At 43.0% G+C, this 21,936-nt stretch overlaps 1 protein-coding gene across 1 annotated transcript in view; it reads left to right on the top strand.

Annotated features, from left to right (window-relative positions):
• Nucleotides 1–97: 97 nt before the first annotated feature.
• PI4KA (phosphatidylinositol 4-kinase alpha) overlaps nt 98–21,936 on the top strand; it is a 95,108-nt gene continuing 73,269 nt past the window's right edge. Inside the window, exons 1-4 of the mRNA XM_008142637.3 lie at nt 98–358; nt 13,779–13,895; nt 16,627–16,720; nt 19,614–19,702. Coding sequence (XP_008140859.2) covers nt 200–358; nt 13,779–13,895; nt 16,627–16,720; nt 19,614–19,702 — 459 coding nt within the window. The 5' untranslated portion in view covers nt 98–199. The remainder of the gene's footprint in view (nt 359–13,778; nt 13,896–16,626; nt 16,721–19,613; nt 19,703–21,936) is intronic.

Genomic DNA, 21,936 nt, shown 5'->3' with positions numbered 1-21,936 from the left:
CCTGGCGTGCGCCGCCCGACCTATTGCAAGGCTTTTCTCCCCCCTCTAGCGGTGGGACCGCCCACGGCCACGCCCCAACCAGTTTCGTCAACAGAGAGGTCACGTGGTGGGGAAGCCGGATGCGGCCGCGCCTGCGTGGTGAGCTCCGGCGTTCGCGGGCCGGTGCGGGAAGCCGGCGGGCTGCGCCGCTGTGCGCGTGATGATGGCGGCGGCGGCGGCGGCGGCCCGGGGAGGCGGCGGCTCCAGCTGCGGTTCCGGCTCCGGCTCCGGCTCCAGCGCCTCGCGGGGTTTCTATTTCAACACGGTCCTGTCATTGGCCCGCTCCCTGGCCGTGCAGAGACCTGCATCCTTGGAGAAGGTAGCCTGGGCCGACCCGGCCGCTGGCTGACAGAAGGGGACTGGGGCGCCAATGGGGGGGGGGGGGCTGCTGGGCGAGGGTCTGCAGGAGACCGAGCAGGGGGTCGCGTACTGCTGCCTGTGACGGGAGGCGTCTCGTGAGCCGGGGTGGTCTGTGGGCGGAGGGGGTTGGAAAGAGACGGGGCGGAGGGGGAGTGGGCCGTGTGGAAGCAGAGGCGGGGGCGCTGCGCTGCGGTGGGTGGGCGAGGGAGGGACGCGTGAAATACAGGCCGGGGTTCGAACTGAGGGGGCACCTTGTGACATCGCTGGGGCGGGGGCGGCAGTGAGGAGCAGTGTGGCAAGAGTTAAAGGACCAGCGTTAAAATCTGGGTCTCTGCTCCCGACTTTCCCTGCTTTTTATTCCGTGACTTTGGAGAGATGCCTTCCTTGTAAAATGGGGGTGCTGTCACCTGCGTTGCCCGCTTCACGGGAAGGGCAGATGGACTAGTCACTGTATCTGAAAGTGCTTTCTGAAATGCAAATCTCCTGCGCATTGTTTTTCTGTGACACTAGAGGGGGCCTTCGGTTGGGTAAAAGATCGTGTGTGGTTTACAGTGGCAGGGAAGCGGGAGTGAACTGTCAGTGGGCAGGGACTTGAACTGGGGATTGCTTCAGAGGAAAAAGAACTTAGGCCAGAGCAATCCTTATCTTGGGAGAAAGGTGAAAGGCAACTCAAAGGTGTGCCTGGGATGGTGGAAAGAACGTGGATTTCAGTCAGACCTAAGTTCGGTCCCTGCCCTCACTCACTGTGCATTGTCTTAGACAAGTTACTTCAACTCTCAGAGCCCGGTTCCTGATCTCTGAAATGAGGTGATCAGGCCTGAGGATTAAATGAGTTCAGGCCTAAAGTGCCGTGCACAGAGTAGTGAACAGTAAGTAAATCCCCTACCCGTGTGTGATGAGACTCATTCGTGTGTTAGTGTTGAAGGGATGGGATTCTCTCTTCCCCACGTAGCTTTCTGGCAAATGGAAGAATTGTCTGACAGTAGGGGCAGAACAGTGGTGACTACTCAGTTTTGTAGTATTTGCTCACTACGTTTTCCCGCTCTACAACTATCAAAAAGAAGCCCTTAGCATTCCTAAGCAAAAGATTCTTGAGGTTCTTAAGAATAAAGGAGTTTCTGCGCACTCATTTGGGATAATCAAGATGGAGGCTTAAGGGGGGAGACCAGTATTGACAAACCTCTCTCTATCATTTTTTTGTTTCTATTTTTCCTCTTCTCCTTTTTCCAGAGAGAAGGAATTGGACTGAGAAAGGTTTAGTCCAGATAGGATTGACCTGAGGAAGGCTGAGTTTTCTTTTAATTTATTGATTTGAGAGAGAGAGAGAAACATCAATTTGTGATTCCACTTATTGATGTATTCATTGGTTGCTTCCTGTATGTGCCCTGACCAGAGATCAAACCCACAACCTTGGCGTATCGGGTTGATGCTCTAAACCAACTGAGTTACCCGGCCAGGGCCAAGAAAGACTTAAGTTTTCTGAACGGGACTTGACATCTCAGTTCAGACTTGGTAACTCAGGCAGCCCTGACATGCTTTTAACGGCACCTGCGGCACATGAAGGACATAACTTGCCCTGTCTTTGTCCCTCTATATGCCACCGTTGTGTTTCCTTACTCCACCCTAATCCCAGGCTGTGAAACCAAGTGGGTTTTATTTTTTGTTTAATTACTTAATTCATTCTTTCATTCAGAAAACATTTATTGAGCACCTCCTATTAACTGGTATATGCTAAGGCAGGTAAATAAGGAACAGTCCTAATTTAGTCGCTCAGGTGACCAACAGCAAGTCAGACTTCCTGCAAGTCCTCCATCTTCTCTTGTATCCCAGGTCTGGTGACCAGATTCCTGCCATGTTCAGAGAGCCAAACCCAAGAGCCCTGGGCATCTATTCTCTGATCCATATCTGAGCTTTGACCTTTTCCTGCTAGGCTGCCTCTAAGACTGGAGTCTCAGCCCTGAGTCCCACCCCCAGGATTACATCCAACTCTGAGGACACCCTCAGTGAAGCCCTCTAGGGGTCCTCAAACTTTTTAAACAGGGGGCCAGTTCACTGACCCTCAGACCGTTGGAGGGCCGGACTATAGTTTTAAAAAAAACCCACTATGAACAAATTCCTATGCACACTGCACATATCTTATTTTGAAGTAAAAAAACAAAACGGCAAAAACACCCGCATGTGGCCCGCGGGCTGTAGTTTGAGGATGCCTGCTCTAGACCATGTTCCACTTAGTCCTCAACACTCTCCACACTGGGTGAAAAGTGAAAGGGAAAAAATTAAGAGAAGAAAAGAAGTCCCATCTACACTGGAATCTCCACATACTCCACGTAGGGTTGGCTTCCAGACTCCCTCTCTCTGAATTTATATGCCTGTCTTGCTCTGCTTTCCTTGTTCTTGCCTGTCTTCATAATGTTGTTGAACGGCCTCTGCCAAGCTTCCTCCTGGCTCTGCCTGGTTATACTTCTCTGTGTCCAGGAAACCAGGTGACTTGTTTCTACCTCTCCTCTTCTGTACTGTGCCATACTAATGCACCCCAAACGCTGGGGCACGGAGCGTTCTGGGTAGAGCTGCAGAGCAGGCAGCATTTCTTGCCCTTCCATTCCTCTTCTCACCCGCAGGAGGCTTTGGTCAGAGTCCTTTCCCGTGTCCTAAAATATCCTCTCTTTTCTTCAGTTAGAATGCCAGAATCTCGAGGTCGTCTTAGCTAACTATTGATCTGATGTTTAAATGGCACTTTGGCATTAGGGACAGGCTGGACTCTCCCTGGTGGACAGATGTTCTTCAGAAGATGAGCTGGTTAGCTCTTATCTATACTTGGAGGAATGTGTGGCCAGATGCTGAGGGCAGTGAGTGGGCTTTCTGGAGTTCATGGTTATCCAGTCTGTCCTTTAGAGTGGTCTGCCATGGAGTAAAAATAATGGTATTTTTTTCAGCATCACGCAACTGAAAATTTCCCATCTTTGCTCCCTTTCCTTTGTGAGGCCATGTTAAAAAGAGCCCTCCATGGAGGGAGAGGAGAGGAGAGAGAATGAGCATTGGCAAAGGGTATCACGCTGCTAGAACTATAATCGTTGTTCTTAAGTCTAAAATATTTTAGGAAGAAATTGGAAGAAAAAAATCTTTACCTGTAAACATGCCACATTAACTGTATTTGTTTGCTAGGGTTGCCATAACAAAGTACCATGGTGGCTTACACAACAGAAATTAATTTTTTCACAGGAAAAAAAAAAAGCTAGAAATCCAAGATGAAGGTGTCAGCAGTGTTAGTTTCTTTTGAGGCCTCTTTCTTTGGCTTGTAGATGGCCATCTTCTCTCTGTGTCTTCATAGTCTTCTCTCTGTTCCTGTCTGTGTCCTAATCTCTTCTTCTAAGAACACTAGTTAGATTGATAGGACTAGCCCACCCTCATTTTATTTTTTTTTAAATATATTTTATTGACTTTTTACAGAGAGGAAGGGAGAGGGACAGAAAGCCAGAAACATTGATGAGAGAGAAACATCGACCAGCTGCCCCCTCCACACCCCCCACCGGGGATGTGCCTGCAACCAATGTACATGCCCTTGACCGGAATCGAAGCCGGGACCCCTCAGTCCGCAGACCAACGCTCCATCCACTGAGCCAAACCGGTTTCGGCCCACCCTCATTTTAACTTAATTACCTCTTTACAGACTCTTGTCCAAATACAGTCACATTCTGAGGTACCTGAATGAGTAGGACTTCAATATGTGAGTTTGGGAATGGGGCACAATTCAGCCCATAATAACTCATCAGAACTTTCATTTAGAATACCTTTTCAGTCATTAACCATATATAGCAGTATTCACTTTATGGTCTTTTTTCTTTTTTTAAAAAAAATCCTCACCTGAGGATATTTTCTCCCTTGCTTTTCAGAAGATTGGCAAGGGGGGGAGAAAGAGAGAGAAACATCTATGGCGGCTGCCTTCCCTCCCCCCCCAACTCCTCCCCTCCCCCCCGCCCCGGCACGCCCTGACAGGGGCAAGGAGTGAGTCTGAAACCCAGGTACATGCAGAATTGAACTTGCAACCCTTCAGTCCACCGGCCGACATTCCAACCACTGAGCAAAACCGCCTGGGGCACACTAAGTGACTTTTTAATAAAAATCCCCTGGGAGGATATTTAGCTGTTTCACACTTTGCTGGGGTGTGAGTGAGTATAATTTTTTTTTTGGGGGGGGGGGGCGGAACCTTTTCTCCATGGCTCTGGACAGGTATGTGAAAAATGTAATGCAAGGTAAAAAAAGTGAAATGTGCTCTAAAAGTGAAAAGGTGGTAGGCTCTTGCTGGGAGGTTACTTTGCTCTGAGATGTTAAGTAGGGACAACAGGGTCAGCAGAAACAGTGTATTTAAAGGGAAGAGAGGAGATGAGACTGGAGAAGAGAGCAGGCGATATGCATTTCCAGACTCAGAGTTTGGATTTCACTGATGAGACAGGTAAGAGCCCTTGGATGTTTCAGGGCCTGAGAGTGATGTGTATTAGGAAGATTATTATGGCTGGATTGTTGATATCGATGGCCTTAGAGAGTCTCAGAATGATGCATCACTAGCTGTTTGCTCCCCCAGAGGGCAGAAATGTTCTATTTCTGACTCTACTGCAGATTCTCTTTTCTGCTATCTCTTTGCAGTTTGCACCCAGTGGTTGCTTTCAGTCCCTTTCACCAGCAGCTATTCATGTTGTTGATTCTAATTGCTGAAATTTATCTATGCACTTCATTTCCCTGACAGTCTTATGTACATACTTATTTGTTTTTGTATTTGCTTCTGTCTTGTAACTTGGCATTTAGGAAAAATCCTTGGCCTTTTTTGAACAGCGCCAAGCCAGCCAGAATACTACTTTTATTTGTGTGATACACTGACACATAAATATAGGGTTGAAGAAAAATCCTCAGTTCTTACTCCTATTTATTTATTGAGTTCTGAGAGGCTCTATCTTTGCTGCTAAAGCCATTCTGTTTTCCTCAATGTTTTTGTTTTTAGAGCTGGTCTGGAAGCCTGGATTCAGGAGTTATACCAATATAACAGCAAAAGATGGTGACATTCATTCATTCATATAATAAATCTTTGAGTGCTTGCTGTGTGCCAAGCTCTGTGCTCGGCTCTGAAGAGGCCCATTAGAGGGATGCATAAATAGACATGGTCTTGCTGTCATGGAGTTTACCATGGAGAGAGACAGACAAAAAAGCACTAAACAAAAAATTGCAAGTAAATAGAATCTAAAATGGTAACAAGTACCACAAAGCAAAAGTAAATGGTGTCGGTGCGTTTTGTCTCAATTTTTTTAAAAAAGGTAAATGGGTGTGAGGAGAGAGAAAATGGGGTCCTGATTTATGTGGATATCAGGGAAGATTTTAAACATTGGGAAAGGATGAGTAGAAGTTAGCCAACGAAGTGTGTAGAAAAGAATACTCCTAGTAGAGGGTACAGCTTGTGCAAGGCCCAGAGGTAGGAAAATATTTTACTCTCTTGATGGCTTTAAGAAAGGCTCCAGTGGTTGCAGCTTAGGGAGGTAGGCGGCACAAAAATAGGCTGAGGAGGTGGGCAGGGCTCTATCACCCAGGGCATGTGATGGAAATGATTTTCATCTTTATCCTAAAAACAACGTAATCATTTTATAGCTTTTAGGGGACTGGTGAAGAATTTAAAATGTTAATAATAAGTAAAAGTGCCAATTGTGGTTAGAATAGAGATGGAACTATTTTAAGACCACTTTAAATAGATTTGTGAATATTACATTTAGTATGAATGTTAGGTATTGTTTTCCTAGATTTTTTTTCTTAGTTGGTTAAAGCGCCTGTCTAGTGGATTTTTTTTTTTCTTACTTAGGATTAAATAGTCCCTTAGATCTTTTGGGGAACTTATAATTACAGTTATATAATTATAGGATCATAGGCATTTAGATCTTTGTTCTTTTCTAATATAAGCATTTAAAGATGTAAATTTCCCTCCAAATACTGCTTTTAGCAGCATTCCACAAAAATTTTGTAAGATGTGTTTTCTTTTTTCTTCTGTTCAAGATATTTTTCTAATTTTTCTTTCGATTTCTTTTTTTGATTCTGAGGTATATAGAAGCATATTACTTAGTTCCCAAACATTTGGAGGATTTATAGATTTTTTTTCTGTTGTTGATTTCTAATTTTATTCTTTTGCAGTCAGAAAACATCCTCTGATTTCAATTCATTTCAATTTTATTGAGATTTGTCTTATGATACAGTATATGTAAGATATAACTTGGTGAATTTTCCAATTGTACTTGAAAAGAATGTGTATTTTGCTTTTGTTAAGTGGCATTTTCTATAGATATCAGTAAGGTCGAGAAGGTTTTTCAGGTTTTCAGTAACCTTACTGATTGTTCATCTGTTTATTCTATCAACTACTAAGAGAGGAATGCTGAAGTTGCCAAACATAATTGTGGATCTGTTGATTTCTCCTGTGTTCTGTTAAGTCTTTTTCATTTTCTCTCTATGAGTTGACATCCATCACAACAATAAATTTTAGTACATTTTTATTATTCCCCAAAGAAACCCTGTTCCCCTGAATTGTTGCCTTCTCAGCTCCTAACTCTAGGCAACCACTAATTTACTTTCTGTCTCTGTAGTTTTGCCTATTCTGGACATTTTATTTATTTATTTATTTGTTTGTTTGTTTATATTTTTATTGATTTCAGAAAGGAAGGGAGAGGGAAATAGAAACATCAATGATGAGAGAGAATCATTGATTGGCTGCCTCCTGCATGCCCCCTACTGGAGATCAAGCCTGCTACCCGGTCATGTGCCCTTGACCGAAATCGAACTCGGAACCCTTCAGTCTGCAGTTGATGCTCTATCCACTGATAAATGGAATCATACAATATGTGGTCCTTTGTGACTGACTTCTTTCACTTAGCATAATGTTTTCAAGGTTCATCCATGCTGTAGCATGTACCACTATTTCATTTCTTTTTATTGATGGACAATATTCCATTCTATGCATATACCACATTTTATTTATCCCTTCATCAATACACGGACATTTTAGAGAAGAGGAAGGCAGGGAGGGTGAGGGGGGGAGACAGACAGACAGACATCAATGTGAGAGAGAACATCGATTGGTCACCTTCTGCATGTAACTGACCAGGTATCAAACCCGAAACCAACTGAGCCATACCGGGCCAGAATGGCTCAGTACCTTTGAGAAAGAATATTTTTAAAAATGTTTTTAACAAAGTACCACTAATACTTAAAGCTTCAACCTTCAATTCTCAGGGAATTTTGTTTCTTTAGAAAGACTATTCCCAGAGGTTTCAGATAACGAAAGTTGTACGCTTTTAAAATAATTGCTTAATTAGCCAGCTTGTAATGCTATTATTATAGTTTAATTTTAACCCAGATACCTTACCTACATCCAGAACACCTGCTCTGTGAGGAGAAATCCATTTCTTACATTTGATATAGAGGAGGAGATCTTGGGGTTTGCCTCTGCTCTCCAGGACAAGTGCCAGGATGGGCTGGCACCAGCCTCCCCCCCCCCCCACCCCAAAAACAGGGGAGGGCTGGATTGAGAAGAGATCCTGCCACACTGGTCAGAGTGGAGCTTGGGCAGTAAGTAAGAATAGAAGTCAGGCCCTAGCTGGTTTGGCTCAGTGGATAGAGCGTCAGCCCGGGGACTGAGGGTCCTGGGTTTGATTCCAGTCAAGGACACAGGCCCGGGTTGTGGGCTCGAACCCCAGTAGGGGGCGTGCAGGAGGCAGTTGATCAGTGATTCTCTCATCATTGATGTTTCTGCTAGTATCTCTCTCTCCCTCTTCCTCTCCCTTCCTCTCTGAAATCAATTAAAAAATATTAAAAAAACCACACACACAAATAAAAAAAACTAGTCCTCACTAAGGGGACTTGACAGCAATATTTGTCACACATAGTTCATTTACCTTGTAATTGGTATGACGATCTGTGTTAGCTAATTGGCTTTAATCAGAAGAAAAACAAACTTTTAAAAAAAATCTTCACCCGAGGATATATTATTTTATTTTATTGACGAGAAAGAGAGAGGGGAATGGGGAGGAAACGTTAATGAGTTGTCTCCAGTACGCACCCCACAACCTGGGTATGTGCCCTGACCAGGAATCTAATCCGCCGCCTTTGGGACGATGCTCCAACCAACTGAGCCACACCAGCCAAGGCCAAACTTCTACACGTTTTTATGATAGAAGGTTGGTTTGCCACTTGGAGCCAGGAGCCCACTGAGTTAGGCTCCTACCCTCCCACAGAAACTGGGAGATAGGGTTGCTAGCTCCCTTGATATTTACATTCCAAAGAGATGGCTCCCAGGTTCTGGAGAAAGACATTCCCGGGTCATCAGGCTGACAAATTGCTAATCTACTCTTCAAAAGGACTTAGTACATTTCACAGAAATGTGAGGTGGTGTTTTAAATGTAAGTGAACAAAGAAAAAGGAGGAAAGAGGAATGGTTTCCCTTATTTCAGTGATGGGCAACCTTTTGAGCTTGGTGTGTCAGACTTCGCCAAAAAACTGAGCATAACTCGGGTAGTGTGTCACTTTGAGGAAAAAAACATTATTTCGCAAATGTTTCATCCTCAGGAGCAGCAAATGTTTCATCCTCGGCATGCAGCCGCCTCAGCGGCCGCGTGTCATCAGAAATGGCTACGCGTGTCAGGGCTGACACGCGTGTCATAGGTTCGCCATCACTGCCTTATTTCAACAGGGAGAATTAAACTTCTTATTTTACATTTATATTTGTTCTTAGCCTATCGCATCTGATATTCACCTGGTTTGTCTCTTCAAGTCTAGAATGAGAGCAGGGCCCAGTCTTCCTGGCTTACTCTACATCCATAGTACTCAAGGCGGCATCTCCCATGAAATAGGTGCTCAGTAAATAGTAAATGAATGTGTTAAAGGCATATTGACTTGATTAGCTCGTTTTTTTATCCTCACCAGAGGACATTTTTATTGATGTTTGCAGAGAGAGAGAAAGAGAGGCGGGGGAGAGGGAGGGAAGGGAAGAAGAGGAGGAGGAGGAGAAGAGAAATATCAGTGTGAGTGAGAAACATCCGTCGTCTCCCCCACATACCCCGAATTGGATAGAACCCACAACCTAAAGCACGTGCCCTGACTGGGATTCAAACCCACGATACTGGATGACACTCCTGTCAACCGAGCCACACCCACCAGGGCTGATTAACTTTTACATAAGGCATTTGAAGGACTTCATTGAAGAGCAGTAGCATGGACAATGTTTATCATGTACTGTGAAGTGAGTCCTGAGTTCAGGTCTCATTTAGCTCCATGAGGACTGTTGTATAGACAGGGAAGCTGAGGATCAGTGTGTCACTCGAGTGGCCTGTGCCAGAGCCTGCATGTGACTCTGGGTCTAACTCTAAAGTCCATGGGCAATTCACTATCCTAAAAATTGTCAAGATTAGATTTATTTATATACAACAGAAAAACAAAACACAATCCTTACCCTGCCCCCAAAGCAGTCTCTAGGGACAGAGAAAGGGACTGAAAGCAAAAATATTTATTTATTTATTTTATTTTTTTAATACATTCTTATTGATTTCAGAGAGGAAGGGAGAGGGAGAGAGAGATAGAAACATCAATGATGAGAGAGAACCATTGATCGGCTGCCTCCTGCATGCCCCCTACTGGGGACCAAGCCCGCAACCCCTGGCATGTGCCCTTGACCAGAATCCAACCTGGGACCCTTTGGTCCGCAGGCCGCCACTCTTATCAACTGAGCCAAACCAGCTAGGGCAATATTTAACATTTTAAATGTCATATGTGTGTGTTGTGTGGAAATATTGACAAGTTATCCTTTTTTTTAAAAGTTTTTTTTTTAAATACTTTTATTGATTTTTTTAGAGAGAGGAAGGGAGAGGGAGAGAGATATAGAAACATCGATCAGCTGCCTCTTGCATGCCACCCCACTGGGGATCGAGCCCACAACCCAGGCATGTGCCCTGACTTTGAATCCTGACCTCCTGGTTCATAGGTCGATGCTCAACCATCGAGCCACACCAGCTGGGCAAGTTAATCTTTTTTTGTATGATTACATCTTTTCCATATTTAATGGTGAGGTTGTGCCAGTTTTGACGAGTTTCTGAGTCTCCATTCTGTCTTCTAGCACATTAGATCGGAGGCCCAGAGTGTCTTCTGTGTGTTCAGGCAGAGTGTTGATTAAGTATTGCACAGGACAGGTCAAAGTACATGGACTTCGACAGGGCCCCAGACTCTTCTCGTTGGTTACCTGTTGATTTATTAATCAACATTGTTTGCATCACACTGACTCATTTTGATAGGAATCTACCTTCTTTCCATCTCTTATTTACAGGGATGTTTCTTGAGAGACTTTACTCTTTCTGTCAAGATAACATGATTCTCTGGTGAAAGTGGCTGGGGCCTCTGAACGATCCCTTTGTTGTGGTTGGTCCGCAGCTCTTTCTGTTGTCCCCTGTGGTTGGGAAGCACTCTCCTTGTGAAGGAACACTAAAGAAAAGTAGGAATTTAGCATTTCTGTTTCTTTCTTGTTATTACTTTATGCTCTTTTGCCTGAGCATTTAATTTTAAAAACAGCATGGGTTCCCCCCCCCCATATGTATATGTTTTTTATTTTAACTTATTGGATGTTTATCCTGACTACGTAAGTAATATTTTCCCCTAGAACATATTCTGGCAAATATGAAACAGCACAAAGAAGAAATGTAAAACCACTGCTCATCCTGCCTCTCAAAACTATTAACATTTTGATGCCCAGCCAGTGTGGTTCAGTGGTTGAGTGTCAACCTATGAACCAGTAGGTCACGGTTCAATTCCCAGTCTGGGCACATGCCTGGGTTTCAGGCTCGCTCCCCAGTAGGGGTTGTGCAGGAGGCAGCCGATCAATTCTCTCTCATTATTGATGTTTCTATCTCCCCCTCTCCTCTCTGAAATCAATAAAATAAAAACAAAATTAAACCATTAAAAAAAAAACCCACAGAGGGTGGGGGCGGCTGGGGAAAAAGGAGACTTATGTGATACTTTAAACAATAAAGAATAATAATAAAAAAGAAAGTAATGGGCCAATCCCTCCGCCCAGCAGCGAGAGCCTGTGGCAATTGCTATAAAAAAACATACAAAACAAAATAAAAAACTATTAACATTTTTATATATTTTTAACAGTATTTTTCTGTATATGGTAATTCAGATAACTTCTCTTGTGATTTTATAGAACATTTAGAGCATTGTTCTGTCATTTCTTATTTTTAGAAAAACACTATGTTTATTTATTTATTTTAGTGTTCAACCGAAGATATTTTTCTATTGTTGTTTAGAGAGATTGGAAGAGAGTGGGAAAGACAGAGAAATATCGATGTGAGAGAAACACATCAATTGGTTGTCTCCTGCATATGCCCTGACCAGGGCCTGGGCTGGGGAGGAGCCTGCAATTGAGGTACGTGCACTTGACGGGAATTGAATCCTGGACCCTTTGGTCCTCAGGCTGATGCTCTATCCACTGAGCAAAACCAGCCAGGGCAGAAAAACACTATTTTTAATGTCTGTAGTATTAAGTTAAACTTTATGTAAGCTTTGTTTTTGTAGTTCAAAAATATTTTGAATATCAGTTATTTCATGTGATTCAACCTAATATTTCATCAGTTGGTTGAATCATTTAGTCTCCTAATGTTAAATAGATTATTTCTGATTTTCAATTACTATTTACAACACTTTCTAATTATTATTATTTTTTAATATATCTTTATTGATTTCAGAGTGGAAGGGAGAGGGAGAGGAGAGAGAAACATCAATGATGAGAGAGAATCATTTATTTGGCTGCCTCCTGCATGCCCCCCTACTGGGAATCAAGCCTACAACCTAGGCATGTGCTCTTGACTGGAATTGAACCTGCAACTCTTCAGTCCGGCAGGCCGATGCTCTGTCCACTAAGCCAAACCAGCTAGGGCTCTAATTATTTCTTTACAATCATTCCTAAGGGGAACATTGATATCTAGGACAAAGACCAGTTAGTTGCTCTCTTCAGGTTAGAAGGTGCTTTTCTTTCAAGCTGGTGTTGTCCCTTTATATTAATGCTTTTAAAATCCAAGCAAACAAAAACAGTTTGCTTTCTCTTTAAAAATGGAAATTGATTGATGTGTTTTCAGGGTAAATGTCAAGCACTACACTTTCCTTAGCCATTAAAACACCCTGTTAGCATATGTATAATCAATGAACACAGACAATAGTGCATTGGAGGCCTGGGAGGGGGCTGGCGAGGGAGTGGGGGAAGGAGGTTAGTTGGGGGGAAAAGTGGACATCTGTAATGCTTTCAACAATAAAGGTGAATTTAAAACAAACAGAAAACCAACCCATCAGGATCATATGAATGTCAGTGACTATTCTTTGGGTCTGTGGCCTGAACTGCAAGGTTAGCGCCTCCTGGTGTGTGTTAATGCTCTGTTCAAGAGCTTCTTGTGGCAGAGATTTTCAAGATTGAGATCATCTTTTTTCCTATTTATAATAAACTAGAGGCCTGGTACACAAAATTTGTGCACTCAGGGGGTCCCTCAGCCTGACCTGTGCCCTCTCGCAATCTGGGATCCCTGGGAGGGTGTTGGAGAGCTGGTTTCAGCCCAATCCCCACAGGCCAGGCCAAGGGACCCCCCCCCCGCCCCCGCTTCCCTCTTCCCTCAAATTCATCAGTCTGTTCCATGTTGCCATGCCTGTGGTTTCTACTGCATTGAGAATCTGCCCCCTGGTGGTCAGTGTACATCATAGCTACCAGTCGGCCGACCGCTTAGGCTTTTATATATATAGATCCTTTATGTCTGATATTTACTGTTTACAACAATAATTTTGAAGATAATTACAGTTTTTCCATTTATTTAGTAAGTTGCTGATTTATTGCCTGCTTGCCTTCTGCTAGCCACTATTATGGCATATCCAGTAACAATAGGTATTGTTTATTAAGCACTTAACTTTGTGCTGTGCACAGTCTTAAGAGCTTTACACACATTTGATTTTTAAAGAGCCTCAAGGAGAGGCACTGTGCCTGTAGGTAGGTTTGGGCAACCTGCTTATCAGCATCCCTGGGAAGTGGGGACTGTGGGCTGTCCTGACACCAAAGTGCAGGTGTCAACGATTAGCTGTTGTGCTTTACCTCCTCTGTTATACGTCATTGTAACCCTCCTCCCAGGTTCCTCAGTGTTGTGTGTTTTGGGGGCACATGTATGATAATTTTAGAAGCTGGGGATGTCCTTTTTTATGATCTTTTGGAAAATTGGAAAAACTGACTTATTGGTTATGTAAATTCACTGCCTTTTATGGTATTGATTTATTCTGAATGTGGATTGATAAATTTTTAAACTATGGGTGTGTTTTTTTGTCTCATTTTCTAGGTCCAAAAGCTGCTTTGTATGTGCCCAGTAGATTTCCATGGGATCTTCCAATTAGATGAAAGGCGAAGAGATGCAGTGATTGCACTGGGCATTTTTCTCATTGAATCTGATCTTCAGGTAAGTCTTTACTAAATTGGAAGTGTTTCTGCCGTATAAAAGGGGGGGGGATTCGAATTTTAATTTATACCTGCTTATGTTTACCTACAGCAGTATTAGAAGAATGCATACAAGCCTAATAAAAGTGGTTAGCAGTGGGCAGGACAGAGTAGATGAAACTAAAGGGAATGAGATATTTTAATGTACACCTTACAAAACTTTGTTTTCCGAACTGTGTGAATAAATTAGGGTTTTTGTTTGCTTGTTTGCCAGAAAGTTAATTAAAATGCTTTGTGAAGTAATTGTGTGTCCTCTAGAGCAGCGGTCGCCAACCGGTGGTCCGTGAGGTCTGAAAGGTTGGCGACAGTTGCTCTAGAGTAGACTTGATTTTCAATCTCAGGTAAAATGCTCATCAATCAGACTCAGAGTAACCACAAACAACATTCTTTGATATAGTTTTGATATAATATTATCGCATTCAAAATTGTGATATGTGTAAGTTATTTTAGAGTACATGTTAATGTGCCTTATTTTTTAAGATCAAAATAATACATTTAATCCTACATTTTTATTATACATTTTGGATATAAGTTTTTTTTAAATTGATGTCAGAGAGGAAGGGAGAGGGAGAGAGAGATAGAAACATCAATGATGAGAGAGAATCATTGATTGCTGCCTCCTGCATGCCCCCTACTGGGGATTGAGCCTACAACCCGGGCATGTGCCCTTGACAGGAATCAAACCCGGGACCCTTCGGTCTGCAGGCCAATGCTCTATCCACAGAGCCAAACCGGCTAGGGCTGGATTTAAAATATTTTAATACAAAAAGTGAATTCTGCCCTTGCCATTGTGGCATAGTTGACTGAACGTTGTTCTGTGCACCAAAAGGTCACTGGTTTGATTACTGGTCAGGGCACATGCCCAGGTTTTGGGGCTCTGTCCCTGGTTGGGGTGCATGCGGTAGGCAGCTGATCGATACTTCTCCTTCACGGCGATGTTTCTCTCCCTCTCCCTTCCTCTCTCTCTCAAATCAGTACAAACATATATTTTTTAAAAAGTAAATTCTGGCCCTAGTTGGTTTGGCTCAGTGGATAGAGCGTCGCCCTTTGGACTGAAGGGTCCTGGGTTTGATTCCGATCAAGGGCATGTACCTCGGTTGCAGGCTCCCGACCCTGGTCGGGGGCATATGGGAGGCAACCAAATCAATGTGTCTCTCTCTCACATCAGTATTTCTCTCTGTCTCTCCCTCTCCCTTCCACTCTCTCTAAAAATCAACGGAAAAAATATCCTCGGGTGAGGATTAAAAAAAAAAAAGAGTGAATTCTGTATCACATATTCCCTGACTATCAAGTATATTTCTTTTTAAATTTTTATTTTTAATTGCAGTTGACATCCAATATCAGTATTATTTTATATTACTGTCAGATATACAGTACAGTGGTTAGACACATCCTATGCAGGGGGCCGTGCCTTGCAGGGTCCTTTGGAGTTCTGTGCTTGTTAGTATACTAGGATCCTGGACAGATGTAGCCAGCTCCTTTTTATCCTTTAGAGGATAAATTGTTTTGTTTTCACCAAAGCAAGTTCTCTGTTTAGTTACCCATTGTGGCATAACAAACTACCTCAAAACTTGGTGGCTTATTACAACAATTTTCCCCCCTCATGTAGACAGAGCTCAGAAGAGTCACTGTTTTTGCTCTATTTGGCACCACCTGGCGTGGCTTGAAGGCTGGGGGCCGGAATCACCTGAAGGCTTATTCCCGTCATGTCTGGGGGTTGATCCTGGCTGTTGGCTGGGACCTTACCTGGGGCTCTCGGCTAGGTCCCCTCTTTGGACGTAGCCTCTCCATGTGGCCTGAGCTATGTCACTGTGTCGCACCATAGTGTCTGGGATCCAAGGGCTAGTGTCCAAGGAAGAGCGAGGTGGAAGCTGCACTGCTTTCTCTAACCTAGCCTGGGAAGGCTGTCTCATATGTACTACCCTCTAGAGCCACTGGAAGCGAGTCTCTAAGGCAGCCCATTTTCCAGGAAAGGTGAATTCAACTCCACCTTTCAGTGGAAGGAGTGTCACAGAACTTGCAGTCATGTATTAAACCACCACATGTTTTTTCAACATTTTAGAACATCAAATAATGTTCCTCTGGAGCACACTAACCTAATTTTTAACTGGAGCATCTGTAAATACAGGGAAACAACCAAAAGGGTCAATAATGGAAGGCTATGAGGTTATGTGCTGATATGGAAACTAGAAGAAAGTACATTTTCATTGGCTAATGATGGCTATAAAGTCTCATGTTTAATTCGAGAGTAGAAATATGAAGCAGAATATTAAAGCAACCCCCCAAGAAAAACAACCAAGGGCCATGAACGATGGAAGTATCACCAAGTTCAGTGAGCTTGAGCTTCTCTCCAGTCCAGAGGATGTGATCCTGGGGCCCACTGAAGGGTTTGGGGGCAGTCTGAACACCTCTTAGTGAAGGCAGTTTTGAATGTGTGCACTTCTTCTGGAGAGGGCCTCATGGGGGCCTGGCCCCCCAGAGGAGGCCAGAGCCAGGCTGGGCACTCATCTCCAGAAGGACAGGTTTTAGCCTTTCCCTTCAGCACTTGTGAGAAACAGGAAGGGTGCGACGCCATGTGAACATTCATCTTTGAGATGATTAGGATGTGGGTATACTTTCCTTTGGTCTTGATCTGTGCTAAAAAGCTACCAGTCACATATTTTATTAAATATCTGTTTTGTTTTGTTTTTAAGCACAAAGATTCTGTGGTTCCTTACCTTCTTCGACTTCTTAAAGGTCTTCCAAAAGTGTATTGGGTAGAAGAAAGCACAGCTCGGAAAGGCAGAGGTAATTTTGTATACAATAATGTTTTCCCTGAATGCAAGGAAGAATATATATGTTCATTGTCTGTAAGAATCAAGTGTTTAATTATACTAACACATCAATTAGGATGCCTCTAGCTGGTTCCACTCCTGGCTGTGGGAAAACTGCCTGCCTGCAGCCACAGGGGCTGTGCTACCCATTGTTGTCCAGGGCCCATGGCTGATGGAGGGAGAGGGCAGGGCTGAGCAAGCCAGCTTTCCATTGCACTTTGAGAGTGAACAGGAACTTTGAGACCTTCAGGAACTTTTCTCATGTCTTATTGGCCAGAATTGTTCACCTGCCTATCCCTGAACCAGTCTCTATTGCCCTTAGATGAATAGGTTCACTCCTGGAATGAGGGCGGTTCTCCAAATTGTGTTGCTGCTGGTCCAAAAAGGAAGGGTGAAATGGATGTTCAGGACTCAACCCCATGTGCACCATAAATAGTTTTATGACTTTGTTGCTGTTGCTAAGTATTAGTTAAACTTTTACCTTTAGAAGTAGAATATATTCATTTGTATTTCTTTTTATTTTATATTTTATTTTGATCTCTCTTTACGGTCAAAGGAAAAGTTAGACCATCTTTTTCCCTCTTTCCTTCCACTGCCCTCCCCTCCCTTCATCTTTCCGCCCTCCTTGTTTTTTTTCTCTCTCCCTTCTGAAATATTTACATAGGTCTACTATATGCCAAGCATTGTGTTAAATGCTTAAAATTCTGATATTCTTGTATACTGATTTCTCAAGACTCCAAAATCAGCTTGAAGACCTCTAACATTTTAGAGTTCATGATCCATGAGACTGAAGTTTCTTTGGAATGTCTCTCTCTGAGGCATGGCTGAGGCCCACCTTCAGATACAGCAGGGGGTTGGTGGCTGTAAAGAAGGCCCTTGTCCTTTTGTTGGAGGGATTCCTGTATTCCTCTAGACCTTCGGGTTTTCATCATTTCTGGTGGCCTCCTATGCCTAAAACTGACAGACCCCAAATTATATATGTGTCCTGGAATTTAAAGGACTGTAAATTAAATAGAGAGAGCATTGCTAAAAAGTCAAATATCTATTCCACCTTTGTTATCTAATTTGGGAAGAAATAGAATACCAGTAGATATTGATTCTATTTTTCTGTTATTTTATTTAAAAACAAATATACTTCTATATACATAAACTGGTATTAGAATGGAAGTTTTATCATTATTTGAAACACTAGAGGCCCAATGCACGAAATTTATGCAAGAGTAGGCCTGCCTTCCCCCAGCTGCCAGCACCAGCTTCCCTCTGGCACCCAGGACCCGGGCTTCCCTCACAGCCCCAGCTTCATCCGGAAGGTCGTCCGGAGGGACGTCCAGTCTAATTAGCATATTACACTTTTATTATTATAGATTGTTGGGAACATTGTTGGAGATATTTCCAATTATTGGGTAACATTTCACTCTTGTATTTTTTGTTAAGGCAGTATTATTTGTGCTTTTAAACTCTAGAGCAGTAGTTCTTAAAGTGCCATCTTTGTATTAGCAGCACCAGTGTCACCTGGGAACTTATCAGAAATGCAGATTCTCAGCGCTACATCAGAGCTACTGAATTATAAACTAGGGCCAGGGAGCATTTGAGATCTTTTCCCTGGCATGTTCGTCAGGTTGGCTCGGGTAAACTCTTAATAACAATTCCAAAAAAAAAGAAAGGAAGGAACTAGGTCTGGGAAGCAGTCAGTCTGCAGTTTAACAAGCCTCCAGGTGATTCAATGCACAATCAAGTCTGAGAATTACCTAGAGCTGCATGTTAAAGTAAGTGCAAAAGTAGAAATGTAGAAGTCTTCTTCGATGTACTTCACATCCTATATAATAAAAAGGCTAATATGCAAATCGACTGAACGGTGAAACGACTGGTCGCTATGACACGCACTGACCACCAAGGGGCAAATACTCAATGCAGGAGCTGCCCCCTGGTGGTCAGTGCACTCCCACAGGGGGAGCACCACTCAGCCAGAAGCCGAGTTCACAGCTGGTGAGCTCAGCGGTGGTAGCAGGAGCCTCTCCCGCCTCCACGGCAGTGCTAAGGATGTCTGCCTTGACAGCTTAGGCCCAAGGGCTCCCAGACTGCGAGAGGGCGCAGGCTGGGCTGAGGGAACAAACACCCCCCCCAACAAGTGCACGAATTTTGTGCACCAGGCCTCTAGTATGGCCATAAAACTGGATAGCTCTTTGTCCTTGATTAAACGTTTAGTATTCAAAATTGATTAAAAATTTAATAGTGATAGGATCTACACAGTAGATGTACTAACATTTTGAAGGTACACTTGATAGAAGTGCTGCTTAGCTTTTGATCTTTTGGATATAATGCTCCCTTTTTGACCTTGAGGCTGTGCTCCCGAGATCCCTGCTAGGAGGCTCAGTAGTGGAAGGGCTTAAAATCCTATGAGGAATAGAAAAACTCTTTGGAAGTTCTTATTAGGATTTTCTCCATTTGTCAAAATAAAGCAGAAAAGGAAATACAAGCATTTGATTCAGTTTAAAGTAGCAGTAATAGGTATTTGACAATTAGCTTCCATATTCTGTCTCTCATACACTATCAAGACTGATTTCTCTTACTTAGGTCAGAAATAAAAATGGAATCTGTCATGTTGAGAGGCTGTGTAATCTCAAACTGATTCAGGAAACATTTACTGAACCAAAACATTATATTTTTAAAAAAAGATAGGAGTATTCTCAGCAAACATGTTGAGCCCATATCTATTCTGAGATTCATCTCAGCAAGGGCATTCACCACAGTAACCCGGTCGCTTGGCAGGCCATATGAGAGAAGCAACTACTGAAGTGGGGGACCAGTAGGTGTGGCCCAGTGTCTCTCATTTGTGACGATCTGATTTGTGTCTTTGTGGATTCCAGGTGTCCTCCCAGTTGCAGAGAGCTTCAGCTTCTGTTTGGTAACCTTGCTGTCTGATGTGGCTTACAGGGACCCTTCACTTAGGGATGAGGTAAATGTATGGCTAATTGTTTTGCATCTCTCTAAGATCAGAAAGAACCCCAAAGTGATGATAAGAGGGGAAAAAAAGTTGAAGTGATTGGATTATTTATGTTGACTTATTCCACATTATTAATAGTAGACCTAAGAAACATTTAATACTTTGCTTATAGTATTTTCCCGGTTACCCACTGACCTCTTGAGTCTGATCTCATTCAGCTTTCCAAATAGTCCTGTGAGGTAGGCAGCAAAAGGCAGAGGCAGCTCATTTTCCTGACTACGATGGGTATTAAAGTCTTTCATAGAAAGACTTTACTAGATAGTTGAAGCTAATCCTTTAAGTGCTCAGTTTTTTTGGTCTTAGTTTATTTTATTGGAAATATTACTTAAATGTTTCATACTTTTTTTTTTTAATCTTCACCCAAGGAGTGAGGATACTTTTTCCATTGATTTTTAGAGAGAATGAAAGCGGGGGGAGGGGGGTAGGAGAAGAGAGAGAAAGAGAAAAACAGATGTAACAGAGACACACCTATCGGTTGCTCCCCCCCCCCCCCCGGGGGGGGGGGATCAGACCTGCAACCCCTTGACTTGTAATTGAACCCGCGACCTTCCGGTGCACAGGCTGATGCTCTAACCACTGAGCAACACCAACTGGGGCTGTTTCTTTTTTAAACAATATGATTATAATCTCTAGACTTTTTCTTTTTTTAATTTTTTTTTATTGATTTCAGAGAGGAAGGGAGAGAGAGAGAGAAACATCAATGATGAGAGAGAATCATTGATCGACTGCCTCCTGCACGCCCCCCACTGGGGATCGAGCCCACAATCCAAGCATGTGCCCTTGACCGGAATCAAACCTGGGACCCTTCAGTCCACAGGCCAGCGCTCTATCCACTGAGCCAAACCAGTTAGGGTTCTAGACGTTTTCTTAATCAGATTTGTTATTTTGAAAATCAGTTTTTATATGTTGCTATCCATCCTCAGGTCCTGCCCAGGAGTGCCTGGTTGCTTGCCTCTATGCTAAATGTTCTCAGCTAGCTAAGCTTTTTGAGTTTTTGTATCTGTTTTTTAATTTTTAATATCTCTTTCCTTATATTCAGTTATAGATTTTATTGTCAGTATTTCTACCTCTTTCTTAGTTTAAGTTCTTTATTTGTAGGTTGGTTAAGGAGACAACTAGATATGTTAGAATTACATATTATTAAAAAGTTAACAGGCTTAAGTAAGGGCTTTTCTATAAATAACATCAAAATAGGGAGGTTAACACTGAAGACAAGGACATCATTTTAATATATGAAATGGATAAAATATTTATTTTCAAGTCTTCATAGGTAGCATCATTTAATATTAGCAAAATGTAAGAAATTTGACTTGATTATGAACAAGTCATATCAGACCAACTTCATTCTTTTCTTTTCCTGGTTTTCTAAGACTGGTACTAGTAGGGGGAAATGAAGTGGATATAGTCTAGTTGGTCTTCATTAAGGCAATAGAACAGTCCTCTCCTGACATCCTTGAAAATGGGTTGAGCACCAAAACAATTAATAAGGAACTGTCCAGAGGACCATCCCAAATGGTGACCGGTGAGGTGCCAGCCCAGTAGGAGCCTCCGGTAGCCTGCCCCCTACTGTTGAAGTAAGATGAGCCGGGTCCATGAATGAAGACTGGGAAGCAAGTTGGCCTCATTTGTAGAAAACATAATTTGAGGCATTAACAAACAACCAGCATGATGAACTCAGGTTTATACCATGAGCTTTGTAGGGATCAGTGACAGGCAAAAAATACCAGCTACGCAAATAGAGGTGGCATAGTTTGGGAGCAGCATGTGTGGAAAAGATTTAATTACTTATCTGTGAGCTCATGGAGCCAGCCGTGTAAAGTAGCTGCCAGAAAGCTAATGACACATACATGAAAGTCTAGAATCTGTGTTGAGTTTGGTGATTACTCAGTGAGTCCCAGCAACCCTGGAATATGAATGAATTTTATACTGAGCACTACAATTCGAGACGGTTTCTGACACAGTGGACTACAGTAAAATCCGAAGCCTACAATTAGCATCATAAAGGACTTATAATCATAAGAATGGATGGAAAGAATTAGAGGTATTTAGCCATGAGAAGGGATTCAGGGGTCTATCATCTGCTTGCAGAACATGGAGGAAGGAGCGGCCCCAATAGCTGGTGGGTGCAAGCCAGCCCCAGGAGGACAGCATTGGTCCAGTGTTAGGAAGAACCCTGGACCAGCCCA

Source organism: Eptesicus fuscus, chromosome 23 (assembly GCF_027574615.1).
Source record: "Eptesicus fuscus isolate TK198812 chromosome 23, DD_ASM_mEF_20220401, whole genome shotgun sequence".
NCBI lineage: Eukaryota > Metazoa > Chordata > Mammalia > Chiroptera > Vespertilionidae > Eptesicus > Eptesicus fuscus.
This window is presented reverse-complemented; position numbering and strand designations above follow the sequence as displayed.